This window comes from Cuculus canorus, chromosome 25 (genome assembly GCF_017976375.1).
Source record: "Cuculus canorus isolate bCucCan1 chromosome 25, bCucCan1.pri, whole genome shotgun sequence".
Classification (NCBI taxonomy): Eukaryota; Metazoa; Chordata; class Aves; order Cuculiformes; family Cuculidae; genus Cuculus; species Cuculus canorus.
Genome location: NC_071425.1, coordinates 4,914,296 through 4,931,231, shown reverse-complemented (window position 1 = coordinate 4,931,231; position 16,936 = coordinate 4,914,296). Strand labels below are relative to the sequence as shown.

The following is a 16,936-nucleotide window of genomic DNA, read 5'->3' as shown; positions in this document are numbered from 1 at the left end:
TGCTCCGGACTGCTTTGTTACAGCCAGTCGTACCTTTTCTCTGTGCTTTATTTAAGTCTCTTGAATCTTTTCAGGGTTCGCAAGGATAACAGCAGAGCGCTTGTGTTTATGTCTTGGGCAGCATGAGCTTTACTCTGACCTTTTATGTTGAACCCCAAATCTGTTTGGTCAGACATTCAGAACAGGTTGAAATAGGTTTTTTTTTTGGTCCAGAGGAAACAATTAGCAAACACTGAATTTGTGTATTCGCTTTAGATATTTCGAGTTAAAGATCTGAAGCCCTGACAGGCTCTGGGCTCCTCGCTGATCGCAGCTTTTCTGCGGTTGCTGAATCTGGGCCCGTTTGCTTCCTATAAAACAATTTATTTAATAAAGTAGGAAAAAAGGAAGTGTTTCAAAGTACTGAGAATGTGCCTGGATACCCGCACACTTTAAAGTAAGACCGTGCAGTCCAAGAGCTTTAACCAGAGCCATCTCTGCTCTAAAGAATGCAGATAACTTTTTTTTTTTCTGGCCAAAAAAAAAAAGAAAAAGAAAAAGGGGTAACCTGATCTGAGTCTGACAGTGTCGTTGCATTAAGTGCTTCCATCTGGTGCCTGCTATTTCCCTTACTCATGACCTCTCTTTCTCTCTCCCCCTCCTTCTCCTTAGCCCCTTTGAGGAAAGCAAAGTTTGTTGAGAGCCCTCGAATCCCCGAGTCCGAGCTTGGCTCGCCAACGCTTTCTGCAGCCCAGAAGCTGGACGTTGATGCGTACTGCCCCGGTAAGCTGCACGCGCAGGCTCTGCGGTCCCGGGGAGAGCGGGCGCATCCAGCCCGGCAGGGCTTTTAGCTGTAGTGCGGCTCCTTTCTCTAGACGGGCAAGCGGACCTTCCCCAGCCAACCTGTGTTGGCTTGGAAGCTTGAAATCTGTTGTTATTGATAGCCGTTCACGTTTGTTCCTGGTGGTTTTGTGTGTGGCCGCTCTCCTTTCAGGAGAGTTTAGATCTAGAGAGTTGCCTTGGAGAAGATAGAAATGATCCAATAAACAAGCTAGTTATAGTTTGTGATGCTGGGCTTCAAAGAGCCTGGAACAAAACCACAGCTCAGAAATATCATTAAATCCACTAATGCGAAACTGCGGGCTCTTGTTTACCAACAATGTTGTATTTGAGTTATTGTTTTTAAAGAAATATCTCCTAATTTATGTATCCTGCCGTAATTACTCTTAAAAGCATACGTCCTGCTGGAGGCCTGTGGTCAGAACGTAAATCGAGGCGGATAGTGTCGCTCCGTGGTTGAGCCCTGTCTGCCCTCGATGGTCCAAACAGCTCCAGCCCTCGTGCAGATGTGCGGGTGCTGTGAAATATTGATACAGCAACGACTCGCCTCCAGCTCAGTGTCGTTCCCCAGGTCCTTCTTCACTTGGAAGTGGCAAACAGGGCAGGGCTGGAGGCTGTGGAGACGCTGCCCTCAGAGGAGGCTGGGGCTGGGGCTCGGGCCAGTGCTGGTTGAACACAGCCATAACGATTGTAGTGGGTTTTTGGCTGAATTCTGCAGTTCCCTCCCTTGGCTTTCACGGAACCAAAGGGACTCGTGTTCAGTACAGGCCTTGCGTGGGGTAAAAGGATGTTGAGAGTTTAGAAATGGCATGTAAAGATGGGACGTATTCCTCTTAAATCTATAGCTGCAGCAGACAAATTCATCTCATGGAATCATGGAATGGTTTGGCTTAGAAGGGGCCTTAAAGCCCATCCAGTTCCAACCGCCTGGGCATGGACACCTGCCACTGGATCAGGTTCTCTGGGATCAGGGTGGTGTTGATGCGGATGGGCTTTTGGAGTACCCACAGTTGGAGGAATTAATGGAATGTTGTGCAAATTTTGACTGCCGACTTGGTTTAATGTATTGTGTTTGAAAGAGGAGTTGTCTTAGGGAAAAGAAAAAGGCAGTCCCTGCGCTCGGCAGTGCCTCCTTTGGGGCCGTGGTTGCTGTGAAACGTGTTCCTTCTTTTTCAATCATTATGAATTACAATTCAAATTTTGCTGTTGCAGCCCTTTTTTCTTCTGACTAAGTCGCTTCTGCTGTCATGTTTATAATTGTTAATAATTCGAAACTTATTATCATTGCATCCACAGAGAATTATAATTGAATTGTAAATTTGGCTTAAAAAGCATAAATTCCCCATTCCTGTGTTCAATGTGTTCCGTCCCGCGGGCGTGCTTGCAGGTGTCTCCCTCCTGCCCCGGCTTCGCTTGCCGGGTGGGTTTGAAGGGCAGGACTCCTGCCAAGCCCAGGAGCAGGCTCTGACAGTGATTTGTGTTTGCTTTTTAATCTCCTTCCCTTGCCGATAGTGATCTGAAAGGAAAAGTGGAGTTTCCCACTGCCTTGAAGTATCATGGAAGGAATGTGAAGCATCATTAAGGAAGGCAAAAAAAGTAAGAGCCAGAAAGAGCAGTCGTAGTAGGCAGCAGCAACTCAGAATCAGGGGAGAAACCTCAAATTTGGTGTTTCAGTGCTCAAACGTGTGCGCCAGGGGAGCCCTTCTCCATCGTGTCCATGCGTGCTTGGTGCCCAGGAACCAAGCCTGGGGTTCTCTGCCTGGGGAACCAGCATTTGCCCCACTCCAGGGACTGCGGCTTCTGAGGAGCCCAGCCAGGTTTGTGTTAGTGAGACTGGAAGGGGAAGAGGGAAAGGGGGAATCCATTGGGGAAGGGGTTTGGAAACTGTTTGTTCAAGGACATTTGTGGCACGCACTGCTTTTTGCAGTGCTGCAGCTCCTCCTTCTTCCCCAAGCTCGGAGCTGTTGCAAGGCGCTGGTGAACAGTTGCCCCACGGGTCTTTGCTCATGGAATGTGCTTTACCTGCCGGGATTTATGGTTCCTGCTCTGTAAATAGTGGTAATATGGGGGCTGGAGGTGTTGCTGAGCTCGAAGGCTGAAGTAGCTCAGGAGATGACACTTTAGGAAAGCTGAGAGAGTTGGGGTTGTTCAACCTGGAGAAGAGAAGGCTCCAGGGAGACCTTAGAGCATCTTCCAGCACTGAAAGGGGCTCCAGGAAAGCTTGGGAGGGGCTCTTGATCAGGGAGTGCAGGGACAGGACAAGGGGAAGCGTTTTCAGCCAAAAGAGTGGCAATTGAGATGAGATCTTAGGAAGAAATGTTTCTCTGTGAGGGTTGGGAGGCCCTGGTGCAGGTTGCCCAGAGCAGTGGTGGCTGCCCCATCTCTGGAGGGGTTCAAGGCCAGGTTGGATGGGGCTTGGAGCAACGGGATCAGTGGGAGGTGTCCCTGCCCATGGCACGGGGTGGGACTGGACGGACTTTGAGGTCCCTTCCAGCCCAAACTATTGTATAGTTCTGTGAAGAAGTGGGTGGTGGGGAAGGATCCCTCTGTATGGAAGAAAAGAAGGACCAAAGGACTCTGAGTGTGGGCGCAGCATCCACCTCGTGATGGGAAGGTGGAGGAAGAGGGTCCTCTTTGCTGAGTCCTCCTCTACACTGCAGCAGAGCCAACAGGCACTGTCTGTAATCGCTTTTCCAAGGAAATACAGCTCTGTTCTTCAGCGTCAGGCTTTTTTTTAACCCTCTTTAAAGCGTGTGTGTCCCATAAAGGGTGTTGGCACCCAGTTAAATCCCCAGTGTCTCTGGGAATGTTGATACGAATTGAAAGAAGTAAAAATAAGGCTGAAGATAGGCTGCAGCCTGGCAATTGAGTGGAGGTAGAGTGGCTTGTAAAGCGATCCCTGACAAGTAACGTAATTAATTATACACTTAAAGGCAGTTTAAACCACTGAATAGCAGCGAGGAGAGAACATTATCTGCTCCGCATATAGAAATGATTATTTCAGTTGGAGATGCCGAGAGATAAAGTTTTGCTCAATGCTAAAATGTTTATTTTAAGGCCTCAGGCAAATCTCTGTGCGTTCCTGGGAGGTGGGGGTTCCTCAGCAGCTGCCCAGCCTCTCGTGCTGCTTCTGCCAGGGGTTCTGGCTTTTGACATGTGGCAGTGTGAGTCGGTGTACAAGGTGATGTGCTCGATATATTTGAACTTTGAGGAAAGAAGAAGAATCAGGTGACCACTCTTTTCTGAGGGAAGTTCTGATAGGAGCATCATAAAGCTTTAAACTTGATATTACCGGATTTGGAGAAGCCATGAGGAGAAGGACTTGGAGGTGTTGATGGATGAGAAGCTCAGCATGAGCCGCCAATGTCCTGGTTTTGACGGTGAGACTGGGGGCGCCCTCAGCAAGTTTGCCAATGACACCGAGCTCTGTTGCGTGGTTGACATGCTGAGGGAAGGGGTGGCATCCAGAGGGATCTGGGCAGGCTGGAGAGGTGGAACCGTGAGAATCTTATGAAGTTCAACACAGCCAAGGGCAAGGTCCTGCACCTGGGTCAGGCCAATCTCAAACACAAACACAGGCTGGGCAGAGATTGGATTAAGAGCAGCCCTGAGGAGAAAGCCTTGGGGTGCTGGTGGGTGAGAAGCTCTAAGTGAGCTGACGAAGTGCACTCACAGCCCAGAAAGCCAAACTGTGTCCTGGGCTGCGTCCAAAGCAATGGGACCAGCAGGGAGGGAGAGGATTCTGCCCCTCTGCTGTGCTCTCACCTGGAGCCTTGTGTACAGTTCTGGAGTCCTCAGCACAGGAAGGACATGGAGCTGTTGGAGAGAGTCCAGAGGAGGCCACAGAGATGATCCGAGGGCTGGAGAACCTCCCGTACAATGACAGGCTGAGAGAGTTGGGGTTGTTGAGCCTGGAGAAGAGAAGGCTCTGGGGAGACCTTAGAGCAGCTTCCAGCACTGAAAGGGGCTCCAGGAAAGCTGGAAAGGTGCTCTGGATCAGAGAGGGCAGGGACAGGACGAAGGAGATTGAGTTTGAGCTGAAAGAGGGGGGATTGAGATGAGATCTTAGGAAGAAATGTTTTGCTGTGAGGGTTGGGAGGCCCTGGCCCAGGTTGCCCAGAGAAGTTGTGGCTGCTCCATCCCTGGAAATGTTCAAGGCCATGTTGGATGGGGCTTGGAGCAACGGGATCCAGTGGGAGGTGTCCCTGCCTACATCAGGGAGTTGGAACTGGATGGGCTTGGAGGTCCCTTCCAACCCAAGCCATTCTATGTTCTATGATTGTTTTGCCAAAGGCAGCCAGGATGGATTTAATGTGTTTAAGTGAAAGTGGGAATTGCCCATGTTTTGTAGTTGTTGTATGATGATGACAAAAAAAACTTGGCTCTGAGAAACCCCTTTGTATCAGAATTATATTTCTGTAAAAGTTTTTGTACCTGCAGTGGTCAGTTTGAGTTCAATCCAACCCTTTTGGACTTCGGGACCCTGGGGCAGAGAAGGAATTGTTCCTTGTTTCTTGACTGAGTGGTGACTCTATAAGGTGGCTCTGAAGGGAGTTTGATCCACGCTCCCTCCTGGCTCTGCTCTGATCCCGCAGAGGCATTTGGGCATTCCTTCTGGTTGGACTTTTTAAGGCAGTGGGACAGCTTGGGGATGACACCCTGACAGCCATCATCACTCTTGCAGGGGCAACGTGGCAGAGCAGGAGCCGATCTCCAAGCAAACCCCTGTTGTTTGGCTGCTCAGCCTTTTCTGGGCTGGGCTGGTCGTTCACAGTTCGATGTTGTGGGTTTTCCCCCAGATTCATCCCACCTCCCTCCTGCCCCGTCCGCTGCCTCTGCAGTGGGTGGCGCCCTGGCTTCGTGGTTCTGCATAGTTGTTTGACACAAGGGCATCTTCCTTTGACTGCTTTTTGCTTTTAGATGGTAGCTAAACATGTTCTGACTTATAAGTGCTCAGGAAACCTGGAAACGGTCAGAGATGGATGGTGCTTTCAGGTAATTGCTTTTTCTCTCCCATCAGTGTTTCCAGTTGCGTTTTGGGTGATTCATTACCTTGTCATTGTGTTTCAAGGCTAAGTATGTTATGGCATTATCTTTTAATTTGATTAAATTCTTCTTCGGAAATTTTAGGACACAAATCTTAAATGTCTGCTCAGGGAATGGTCCTTGGTCTGCATTAGGCTGCCAGGCGTCTGCTTCCATCCCTAATTGGGTTATGAACCGCGGCGGTGCCGCTGCCACAGACAGCAAAGGGTGGTTCACCGTCACAGCATCGTTCATGTTCATCTCTTTTCTCCCTTGTTTCTTTCTTTGGTTAAAGAATTTTTGAGGTTGGCATCTGCTGCTGCTTTCTTTTCACACGGAAAATGTATATTTTTCATTTTACACAAACCACCCACTTCTCTGAAACACAACAAAACATTCCTCAGGTGTTGGAAAAAGCTGTTGAACAGGGAATGCATGAAACAGTGTTGATTTTTCTTTGTGAAAATACAGGCAACGAGCCAAAAAAACCCCTCAAATCCCTAAACAAATTCAGCCAGCAGGGTCCTTCTCCAACCTCTGTCATATTTATAGAATTGTAGAATGGTTTGGGTTGGAAAGGACCTCAAAGCCCATCCAGTTCTACACCCCTTGCCACGGGCAGGGACACCTCCCACTGAATCCAATTGCTCCAAGCCACGTCCAACCTGGCCTTGAACCCCTCCAGGGATGGGGCAGCCACCACTGCTCTGGACAGCCTGGGCCAGGGCCTCCCCACCCTCCCAGCAAAATATTTCTTCCTAAGATCTCATCTCAATCTCTCCTCTTTCAGCTCAAAACCATTCCCCCCCATCCTGTCCCTGCACTCCCTGATCAAGAGCCCCTCCCCAGCTTTCCTGGAGCCCCTTTCAGCACTGGAAGCTGCTCTAAGGTCTCCTTGGAGCCTTCTTTTCTCCAGGATGGACAACCCCAACTCTCTCAGCCTCTCCTCAGAGCAGAGGTGCTCCAGCCCACTGTATTGGACAGTGATGGATTGGGAGGAAGGCAAAGGAATGAGCAAACCATCCGTGGCCTGACAAACGGTTTTAGTGTTGGATCTTGTGGTTGTCCCAGCATTATCAAATCCATTGACCTGAAGGGAATGGGAAATCGTTGTGATCAGCCCTAATTGCAGAAGAGAGCTGTGGCAATTCAGTACGCCGGTTGCTATGGAAGCAATTGACTCTTCTCCTGCTTCTCTTAGGAGGATGGTGCTGATTTCTTCTGCTATACTGAGAGGTGGAAACAGCTTTGGAATGAATTCCTGGATTAACCATCCAAAACTTAAACCCCCAAAATTAATACCCCACCCTTTCTGAAGTTCTGATTAGGATGGAGGAATCATGAAGGTGGTTTCAGAGTTCCAGCTGTGTCCTTTTTTTGGGATGAACCGCAGACCACTGGCCGGTGTAGTTGGATTTGCACGCTAGAAGCTGCAGCTTGGAAAACACTGGCTGGGTTTATAGTTCAGCGTTTATTAAACCTTCCTGTCGAAGGGGAGATGCTCAAGAGAAAAGCTGAAAGTAGTAGGAATTCCATGTACCATCACCATATGTTTTAACTCCCAATCAGTTTCGGCTAACGTGGTATTCCTGAAGCTTCCTGATGTGATCTGTTAACAGCCATCTGCCCTCTGCTGCTTGGGCTTTGGTTTCATTTGGTTGGGAGGAGGAAAAAGGTGGCTTGAAGTGATCCCAGTTCTGTTTGTATGAATTGTAGAAACATAGAATGGTTTTGGTTGGAAAAGACCATTAAGAGTCCAACCATTGATCCAGCCCTGCTAAGTCTGTCACCAGACCGTGTCGCCAAATACGAGATCTACTCACCTTTTAAACGCCTCCCTGGGCAGCCTCTGCCAGTGCCTGAGAACCCTTTCGGTAAAGAACTTCCTCCTAATACTCAACCTACGTCTCCCCTGGCACATCTTGAGGCCATTTCCCCTTGTCCTGTCACTGGCTATCAGGGAGAAGAGACCAACCCCCACCTGGCTACGCCTTCCTTTCAGGCAGTTGTAGACAGCGATGAAGTCTCCCCTCAGCCTCCTCTTCTCCAGACAGAACAGCCCCAGGTCCCTCAGCCTCCTCTCATAATCCTTGTTCCCCAGCACCGTTCCCTTCTCTGAATGCGCTCCAGCCCCTCAATGTCCTTCTGAGGGGCCCCAAAATGAACCCAGGATTTGAGGTGTGGCCTCAACCGTATGAGCACAGGGGAACCATCGGACTCTGCCACCGTGTAGCTGCTGCCATGGCCCTCGTGGCCCCAGAGGTGGGGTTCATGGCAGGTCCTTCAGCAGCAGAATTTCCTGCTCTGTAGCACCTTTGGCTGCCTATCAGAATGGATCCTGGGGAGGCTGACAAGTTGCTTTCCTCATCAAACACGAGTGCTTGCTTTCGGTTGGCCCCTTGCAAAGGTACAGAGCATCCTGTGTCAGATGAAGAAATTATTCCTTTTGAAACATTGGAATGGGGTTATTTTGCCCTCTGGGTAACAGGTAACAAATCTGTCTCTGTTCTTGCCTTCTGCTTAATTACTTTTGGACCATTTATTATGCTTGGTTGTTAAAGGCATCTGCTGCCGGTATCATCCTACTGAAAGCTTTAGCTGTTTCTCCAGAATCAGGAGCTCAGTTTCTCACTGATGGAGCTGGTAAAATGGGCCTTTTGGACTCCGGGCAGTGCTGCTCAATTGGTGCTAAAGACACCAGTGTTTCTCAGTATCTTTGTGAAGAGCCAGAGCAGCCCTTGTCTACATTTGCGCTTCAGAATTATAAACTATATCATTGTCTGCAGATTTAATTTCTTTGGGAGTAAAGACCCATCAATACTTGCAACGTGGGGAAGGCAGTAACTGTCAGACTAGATTTGGGACGTTGTTTCAACATCTCTTTGTGTTGCGGTCGCTCTGTTTCTGCTTGACGCTGTTGGGCTGCTCACTGCAGGGCTGCCCAGACCTGTGCTGGGGTTCGCGCATGCCCTGCTGTTGGCGTCTTTCCACAAACCGACCCTTCCGTCTGCACTCCAGAAGCTCTTCAGGAGTTCCTTAGGCTGAGTTTAGTTTGAAGCCATCCTTCCCTCTTGCAGTTACACCTGATGCGAGTGGAAATTTTGCTGAGCAAGGCTAAAAGAAGGAAGGTGATGTGTTACTGGGGTTCTTCACTGTGTTTGTGCTCATTGTCTTCCCTTTTTCCTCTGGCTCAGATGTTTATTCCCGAGTACTTTACAGTCTAGAGGAGGTGGCCAGTAACTCTACTTCTTTTGAGATACTGTTATTTTGTTTCAGCTCTTTATGGAGACAACCCCCTTCCGTCTGGTTTTACAATGGAAGGAGGGGTGGTTGCATTTGTAGAAAGCAGCTCAATTCCTTTCTCAGCTTGGTTCCCATGTCTTCATGCACGCCCAAGCCCAATGGATGCTTTATTTTTCTGTCCTCTGCAAAACATGCTTGAACTTCAGTGATGCTATGGAGAACTTCTCAGGAGGAAAACTATGCGGTGCCCTGAAAGCCACCCCATTACTTCTGCTCCCTTACCAGTTGCCTTGACTTCCTCGCCCTCCTCAGCACTGTGGAACAAGGACTTCTTTATTCTTATCCAGCGTGAATATTGTTCCCCTCGCTGTAATCTGTTTTGATTGTCGTAGTTCCCCCCAGCCCTCCTGTTCTTTCTCCCGGGCAGCGCATTGGCACTGGGTGCTCAAGAAAGATCAATTTGTTCATCGCCCCCTACAACGCAGCTTAGCCTGCTTTAAGTAGAATTTTTACGTTTTAGGTCTCTGATTCTTTGACTCTTAATTGCTTGAAAAATAACTACTTTGAATCTAAACAGGAACGTTTTGGCCAGCTCTGGTTTTGTCAGCACAGCTTTGCAGGGAAGCGTTGGTCGTACTCCCATGCGGTCATGTTCCTCCAGTGGTCTGTAACTTGCTGCAGGATCCAGAGTGGTTGTTGTTGGTCTAAGACTGTGACAGCCTTCTTCTTGGACTCCTCTCCTTGCTATCTTCTGTTTTCTCTGAGTTCTGTCCCCTCCGTACAGGAGGCAAGATATCTGAGAGAGCTGTCAGGATCCATAAAATTGCTCCGAAAGGGCCTAAATCAAGTAAATTCCAGGCTGAATTGCAGAGATCTTCTGACATATTTAAAGTGGGTTGGATTTTTTTTTAAGGGAAGAAGGATTAGAGGCTTGACAAGCTCAGGTTATAATGTCTCTAATTTGCATTTTTGCACTTCAGTTAAAAAAAACTATTGTCATTAACTTAAAAGGAAGGGAAAAAAGCTGGGAAGCGCGGAGGTGTGCACAGCCCCGCTGAGATGTGGTGCAGCTCCGGAAGGTACATTGTCTTTAAAGGAAAAAAAAAGACAAAAGGCTGTGTGTGCGCCTTGGGTCTCTATGTTCTTTTGGAAGCATCTAAATCACCGAGTGGTGGATTTAGTTATTTATTATTACTAATTACTTAGGTGTAATAGTTGAAAATTGCTGTTCTGCTGTCAAATTGGCAAAGAACTCTTCGGCAGGTTTGGGCAGAGAGATGCCCAGTCCTCTCTAGCATCCTGTGCTCCCTTCCACTCACCCCATGCAGGACTAGTGACAGCGTTGCTCAGCGCCGGTCAGTCCTCGCTCTCCCCATCCATCCATCGATCCATGGATTTCCTAACCAGGCCTTTCCCTCTCTGCCCCCCAAGGCATTTTCAGTCCTGCAGACCACCCTGCCTTTGGCAGCACAAGCTCTCCTTAGTGCAGTGACCTCCCAGTGATCGAGCCCTGATCTAATTAACCTTCTGCTTCACTCCCTGTGTCCAATTCACTCATGGCATCTATTCCTGTATCATTCAATCTAGAAGCAAAAAAAATAACCAAATGATGTGCTTCTCAAAGGCTTGAGATGGGGACCTTAGAGCAGCTTCCAGTACTGAAAGGGGCTCCAGGAAAGCTGGAGAGGGACTTTTTTCAAGGGCCTGGAATGATAGGGCGAGGGGGAATGGTTTTACATTGGAACAGGAAAGGTGTAGATTAGACATTAGGAAGAAACGTTTCATCATGATGATGGGGAGGCCCTGGCTTGGGTTGCCCAGGGAAGCGGTGGCTGCCCCATCCCTGGAGGGGTTCAAGGCCAGGTTGGATGGGGCTTGGAGCAACCGGATCCAGTGGGAGGTGTCCCTGCCCATGGCAAGGGGTGTACAACTGGATGGGCTTTAAGGTCGCTTCCAGCCCAAACTATTCCATGATTCTGTGGGGAAAACTGCATCTCATACTCCCGTTTTCTTGTTTCTTCTACCTTATCTTCTGGTTTCCAAGTAATTTGGTTGTGTTTATCTGGGATTTTTGAACTTTTCTGCCTTACCATGAAGACACTGAGCATCTGTGCAGAACCGCAGGAGCGGCCGTAGCACTGTGCAGCAGCTGCAGACCCCGAACTGCCCGGGGATCTCTCAGAGCCGCTGGGTGACTTCAGCTTTGCGTGGTGCAGCTGGGCAGTTTGTCACTGTCCACCAGTGGCTGGGTGTGCGAGTTGGCTGTCATGTGTGTTGGAGCTGGTTTAGTTCTTGCTAGCAGTGCTGTTAGAGCACCTAAAAATACCTGGGGTCAGCTTTGCTGTCAGCTTTGCACTCACATTTCCCCGGAGGGGCTGGGAAAGTGTTCGTGGAATTCGGCTGCAGCATCAACTGCAGAGCACACGTGGCAAGGGAGGAAAAAATCCCAATTCTGTCCTTTCAGCGAACATAGAACGAGGGTATTAGGTCTTACTGTCGACTTTGAGAGGCAAGTTACAGCTTCTTTCCATAATGCCCATTCACAGGCATCCTGGAGCCAATCTCTCCTTTCTTTGATGCTCAATTAAATGCCTGCACTTATTTTTAAAGCTCTAAAACCAGAAGAAGGAATAATCCGGTACAATAGTGCTTTGCGTAAGTTCAAAGGTAGCTGCACTTTGAAAGCCGTGTTATAATACAATAATTGATAGTTCTACACAGACTGTGTGGCTCGGAGCTCAGCTGCCGCAGTTGTGGTTGTTGATACCTTGTGTGTGAGCAGCTCCTCGCGGGTGAATTGGGGCCTTCACCAAAACTAGCAGTTATTACCCTCTGTATCTTCTGTGTTCTCACACAGTGACGTGGGATAAGCTCCTCATTTTGTTCTGTCTGAGGGGATTGAGCGGTTTGCAGGTGACACCAGGTTGGGCGACAGTGTTGATCCGATGGAGATCAGGAAGGCTCTGCAGGGGGACGTGGACAGGCTGAATCCAAGGGGTGAAGCCAACGGTATGAGGTTCACCAAAGCTTGCTGTTGGGTCCTGCACTGGGGTCACAACAACCTCCTGCAGTTCCAGGTGAGGGAAAGTGAGGCTGCAGAGCTGCCTGGCAGAAAAGGAGCTGGGAGTGTTGGTCTCCAGTGACTGGATGTGAGCCAGCAGTGGCCCAGGTGGGCACGAAGGCCAACAGCATCCTGGCTTGGATCAGGAACAGCGTGGCCAGTAGGAGCAGGACAGGGATTGTCCCCATGGACTCGGCACTGGTGAGGCCACACTTCGAATCCTGGGTTCAGTTTTGGGCCCCTCACCACAAGAAGGACAGTGAGGGGCTGGAGCACATCCAGAGAAGGAGAATGAAGTTAGGAAAGGGTCTGGAGCCCAGGGGTTCTGGCAGTGGCTGAGGGACTTGGGGTTGTTTAGCCCGGAGAAGAGGAAGCTGAGGGGAGACCTTATCACTCTCTGCACCTCCCTGAAAGGAGGCTGTGGGGAGGTTGTTGTTGGTCTCTTCTCCCAAGTAACAAGTGATAGGAGAGAGGAAATGGCCTCAAGTTGCACCAGTAAGATTCTTTACTGACAGAGTGGTGAAGCCCTGGCAGATGTTGCCCAGGGCAGTGGGCGAGTCTCCATTCTTGGAGGGTTTCAAAAAGCATGTGGCCATGGCACTTCAGGACATGGTGCGGTTGGCACGGTGGGGCTGGGCTGTCTGTTGGACTGGATGAGCTTACAAGTCTTTTCCAACCTTAAAGATTCCATGATTCTTTATTTTACAGGACAAAGGCACCTGTGTGCCCCTGGGAGGTATGTTAGGGGTAGTGTAGAAGAGGGGAGCTTTCAGGGCAGGGTTAAGCCCCAGCTCCAAGGAACAAGTGGTTCTGTTTGATGTGGGAGCAGTTCTGAAGAAGACCTGCTGTGCCCGGTGCTCGGCAGCCTGCCCCCGCAGAGCCTGGCCATTCTCCCTAAATCCTCCCTCATGTGATAAATCTAACTTTTCCTTCTGGCTGAGATGCCCAAGTCAGCCCAGGTTCAGTATTACGACTATTGTGTGTTGTGAAGGTGGAGTAGGGAATACACAATAAACTTCTAATAATAATAAAGGGAGCCGTGTTCTGGGTATGGACATCCAGGATATATTCTAAAAGTCTACTTTTTTAAAGAAAGAAAATAACCTTGGAAATGAAAGTCTACCTAATTTTCGTTTTACATCAATGTATCCGGTCTGGGTTTGACTCCCAGGGTGTGTAAATGCCCACAAATTGAATGTGGGTGGCCAGCAGATCAGAAAATTGGGCCATCCATCTAAATTTGTCTCTCTCAAATCTGTCCTATTCACGTCAGCGCTGTATAAAGCAGTACAATAGGGATTCAATAGCTTAGAAGACAGCTTCTATTATCCCACTGTATAATCCACTTTGATAGCAGTGAAGTTGCCGGGAAGGACGCTCCAGTCTCCCAGAGCTGCTGGTACTGTGGATGCAGACTCAATGCATGTGAGATGCTCTAGGGTTCTGGATGCCGTAGTCCAGGTGAGACTGCAAAATCGCTCTAAGGTCCCATGAGATGTCCAGTAGGAATCACAGAACCATAGAATCACTGGGTTGGAAAAGACCTCTTAGACCATCAAGTCCAACCATTCATATCTGCCACTAAACCATGTCCCTGAGCACCTCGTCTGCCCATCTTTTAAATACCTCCAGGGATGGGGACTCCACTATCTCCCTGGGCAGCCTCTGCCAGTGCCCAAGAACCCTTTCAGTGAAGAAATTTTTTCTGAGGTCCAATCTGAACCTGCCCTGGTGCAACTTGAGGCCGTTTCCTCTCGTCCTATCACCTCTCTCTTGGGAGAAGAGACCAGCACCCACCTTGCTACAACCCCCATTCAAGTTGCTGTGGACAGTGATGAGGTCTCCCCTCAGCCTACTTTTCTCCAGGCTAAACAGCCCCAGGTCCCTCAGCCTGCTCTCATAACCCCTGTTCTCCAGCCCCTTCCCCAGGTCCATTCCCCTTCTCTGGACATGCTGAAGCCCCTCAATGTCCTTCTTGGTGTGAGGAGCCCAGAACTGAACCCAGTATATAAGCTGCAGCCTCCCCAGTGCCGAGCAGAGGGGCACAATCCCTTCCCTGCTCCTGCTGGTCACGCTGTTTCTGATCCAAGCCAGGATGCTGTCGCCCTTCTTGGCCACCTGGGCTGTGTTCAGCCAGCTGTTAACCAGCACTCCCAGGTCCTTCTCTCCCAGGAGTTTAGGTAGGAACTTCTGGAAGCAGCTGGCTTAAATTTTCCCATATCTTGTCCATATCCCAGTTCTGTGAGATTTTCAGCAATATTTCCAGTAACATCTTTTTTACTGGAGCTTCGGGCTGAGTGCTGGAGCCCCCCCCCAGCCAGGATGGAGCTGGGAAATGGAGATCGGCTCTTGTCCAGATCGTACATTATCAGACAAATAATTAACTCTAGACTAATTGCAAATCCTAATTAGTTTCCTACAACTGCACTAAACACAGTATTGGTTCGGTGTAACAGGGAAAGAACTTGACCTTCAGGCTTTAATGCAGCGTGAGTGGGAAGAACTTGACTTCCGGAACCCGACTGACCTTTGGGATTGGACAAGTCAAAAACCGCCACAGGGTTTTGTTATCATATTAAAAAGACACTGAAATACGAGTGGACATGCCTGGCCTTTTTCCTGGTGTGCAGTGCTAGCTGGAAGGTCGTCTGGGCTGCAATTCTTGCAGACGCTGGAGAAAAAGCAGGAAAATTTACCTGCAATGTTGGGTTTAACCTATTTTGTTGACTTGATGGGGAGTCTGCAGGTGGACTTTGTGTTGAAATCATGGCTTATGGTGTGGCTGCGCAGAGAGGTTGGGGTGGAGAGGGTGGTGCTTTCCACGGAACTGTGACTGCATTGGAACCGGCCAGCGGCATGGGAAGATGCACGTGGAGTTTCTGTCCAGTCCTTCACTGTGGACCACTCTGTAGCCTGGATCAGCTGCTCTGCGTCTCGTGGAGCGTCATGGGCAGCCTCGGTTTCTCTGAAGATAACTTGGAGGTAGTGAGAGAAGAGAGAAGGCTCTGCCTTCCAGGCTGTTGGTCTGGGACATCGTTCCCTGGTTGTCTTGGGTGCCGCTGGTAGAGGGAAAGTGAGGCAGCTGCATTTGCTTCCATGGGAGGTGCTGAATATAATGAGTAATGAGAGGAGACGTAACAGCTCTGTTAGAAGAAACACGCGTTGACAACTGGAGCAATGATAGCTTAAAATTAATGACCAGCAAATAACGTTGGTCTAGACTTGAATAACGTGAATAACCTGAAAACCCAGGGATGAAGCTGCAGCGTGAAAGGTTAGCGGTGTTTTGTTGGTAAAAAAAGGTAAACTATTTCTGTCTAAATCTGTTTTTTCTTCCCATTTAGGTGATACTGAACAGGAGCTGGGACCCCCTCCATCCGTAGATGAGGCAGCAAATACACTCATGACTCGCCTGGGCTTCCTCCTCGGAGAGAAAGTCACGGAGGTTCAGCCAGGGCCCCAGTACAGCATGGAGGTGCAGGACGAGAACCAGGTATGGTCCCTCCAACCCTCCCAGCGTTACCAGCACGAGTTGTGAACCGAATGCAGCATGTGAGAGTGCGGTTCTTTCCTAATTAGGTGGCAGCTGAGTGTCTCATAATGGCAAACTAATTGTTATGAGGTAAAAGGTTGTATCTCCTCATTAAACAGTGAATCATTGTTACAGTGCAGCAGGACATGTTTCAGGGATCAGCTGCTGCTGTGCCAAACAGCTTCTGTTGGTTTTCTGTTTCTGCAAATGTTGTAGGAGTGGGTAACGTTTCTGATCAGAATTAAGTGACCAAAATAATCTGTACTCCTATGGCAGCTTCCATGCAACATTCCAGCACAACTTCAGCTGTGTTACATAAAGGCTCACAGCTTCTTCAGGAAGGAACAGTGGAAATAGCCTGATTTTACCAAGAGCCATGGGTTTGGCCCAGGTTTGCCAAACAGGGTGATTTTGTGCTTGAATACAGAAAGGAAATCATAAAAATCTGTGTTGTGCTGGAGTTTATTGCACCCCCTTTGGCTGCCTGAAAAGCAAAACGGCAAAAAACTCAGGGCTGCAATGAAGACTTTGTGGAAACTGCCTGAGTTTCTTCCTCCTCAAGCCTGGACAGTGATGTACCTGCTTCCAGCAGTGCTGGTGAGGAGAAACTAGGAGACAAGTTTTCCTGGTTTTCGTAATTGGCAAGTGGAGAATCGAGGATGCAGCAGAAGAGCACGAACCTCAGAAGCCCATTTCAAGTTTTCACTCCTTTGAACAGAGTCATCAAGTGACTCTGCACAAGTCACTTAGCAGTTTGACATCATTGAGAGGAGCCCACCTAAGGGCCTGAACTCTGTAAAAACAGTCACCCGAGAAGAGTCTTCAGCACAGGAAGATCATGGACCTGTCAGAGCGAGGCCAGAGGAGGCCCCGAGGATGATCCGAGGGCTGGAGCACCTCTGCTGGGAAGACAGGCTGAGAGAGTTGGGGTTTTTCAGCTTGGAGAAGAGAAGGCTCCAGGGAGACTTTAGAGCAGCTTCCAGGACTGAAAGGGGCTCCGGGAAAGCTGGGGAGGGGCTCTGGATCAGGGAGTGCTGGGATAAGTGTGTGGGGGAACGATTTGAAGATGAAAGAGGGGAGATTGAGATGATCTTAGGAAGAAGTGTTTTCTTGTGAGGGTGGGGAGATCCTGGCCCAGATTGCACAGAGGTGGTGGAAGCCCCATCCCTGGAGGGGTTCAAGGCTCGTTTGGGTGGAGCTTTGAGCAACTGGATCTGGTTGGAGATGTCCCTGCTCACTGCAGGGAGGTTAGACTG

The 16,936-nt window shown here is 49.3% G+C and overlaps 1 protein-coding gene across 18 annotated transcripts in view; it reads left to right on the top strand.

Moving 5' to 3' along the window:
- Positions 1-16,936, top strand: part of TANC2 (tetratricopeptide repeat, ankyrin repeat and coiled-coil containing 2) — a 225,301-nt gene that overhangs the window by 108,749 nt on the left and 99,616 nt on the right. For 13 of the 18 annotated variants that reach the window (XM_054088176.1, XM_054088186.1, XM_054088183.1 and 10 more), the window contains 2 exons: positions 652-762; positions 15,493-15,641. In XM_054088176.1, the coding sequence (XP_053944151.1) occupies positions 652-762; positions 15,493-15,641 (260 nt within the window). The remainder of the gene's footprint in view (positions 1-651; positions 763-15,492; positions 15,642-16,936) is intronic. The other 5 variants (XM_054088191.1, XM_054088190.1, XM_054088189.1 and 2 more) reach the window with 1 other exon arrangement.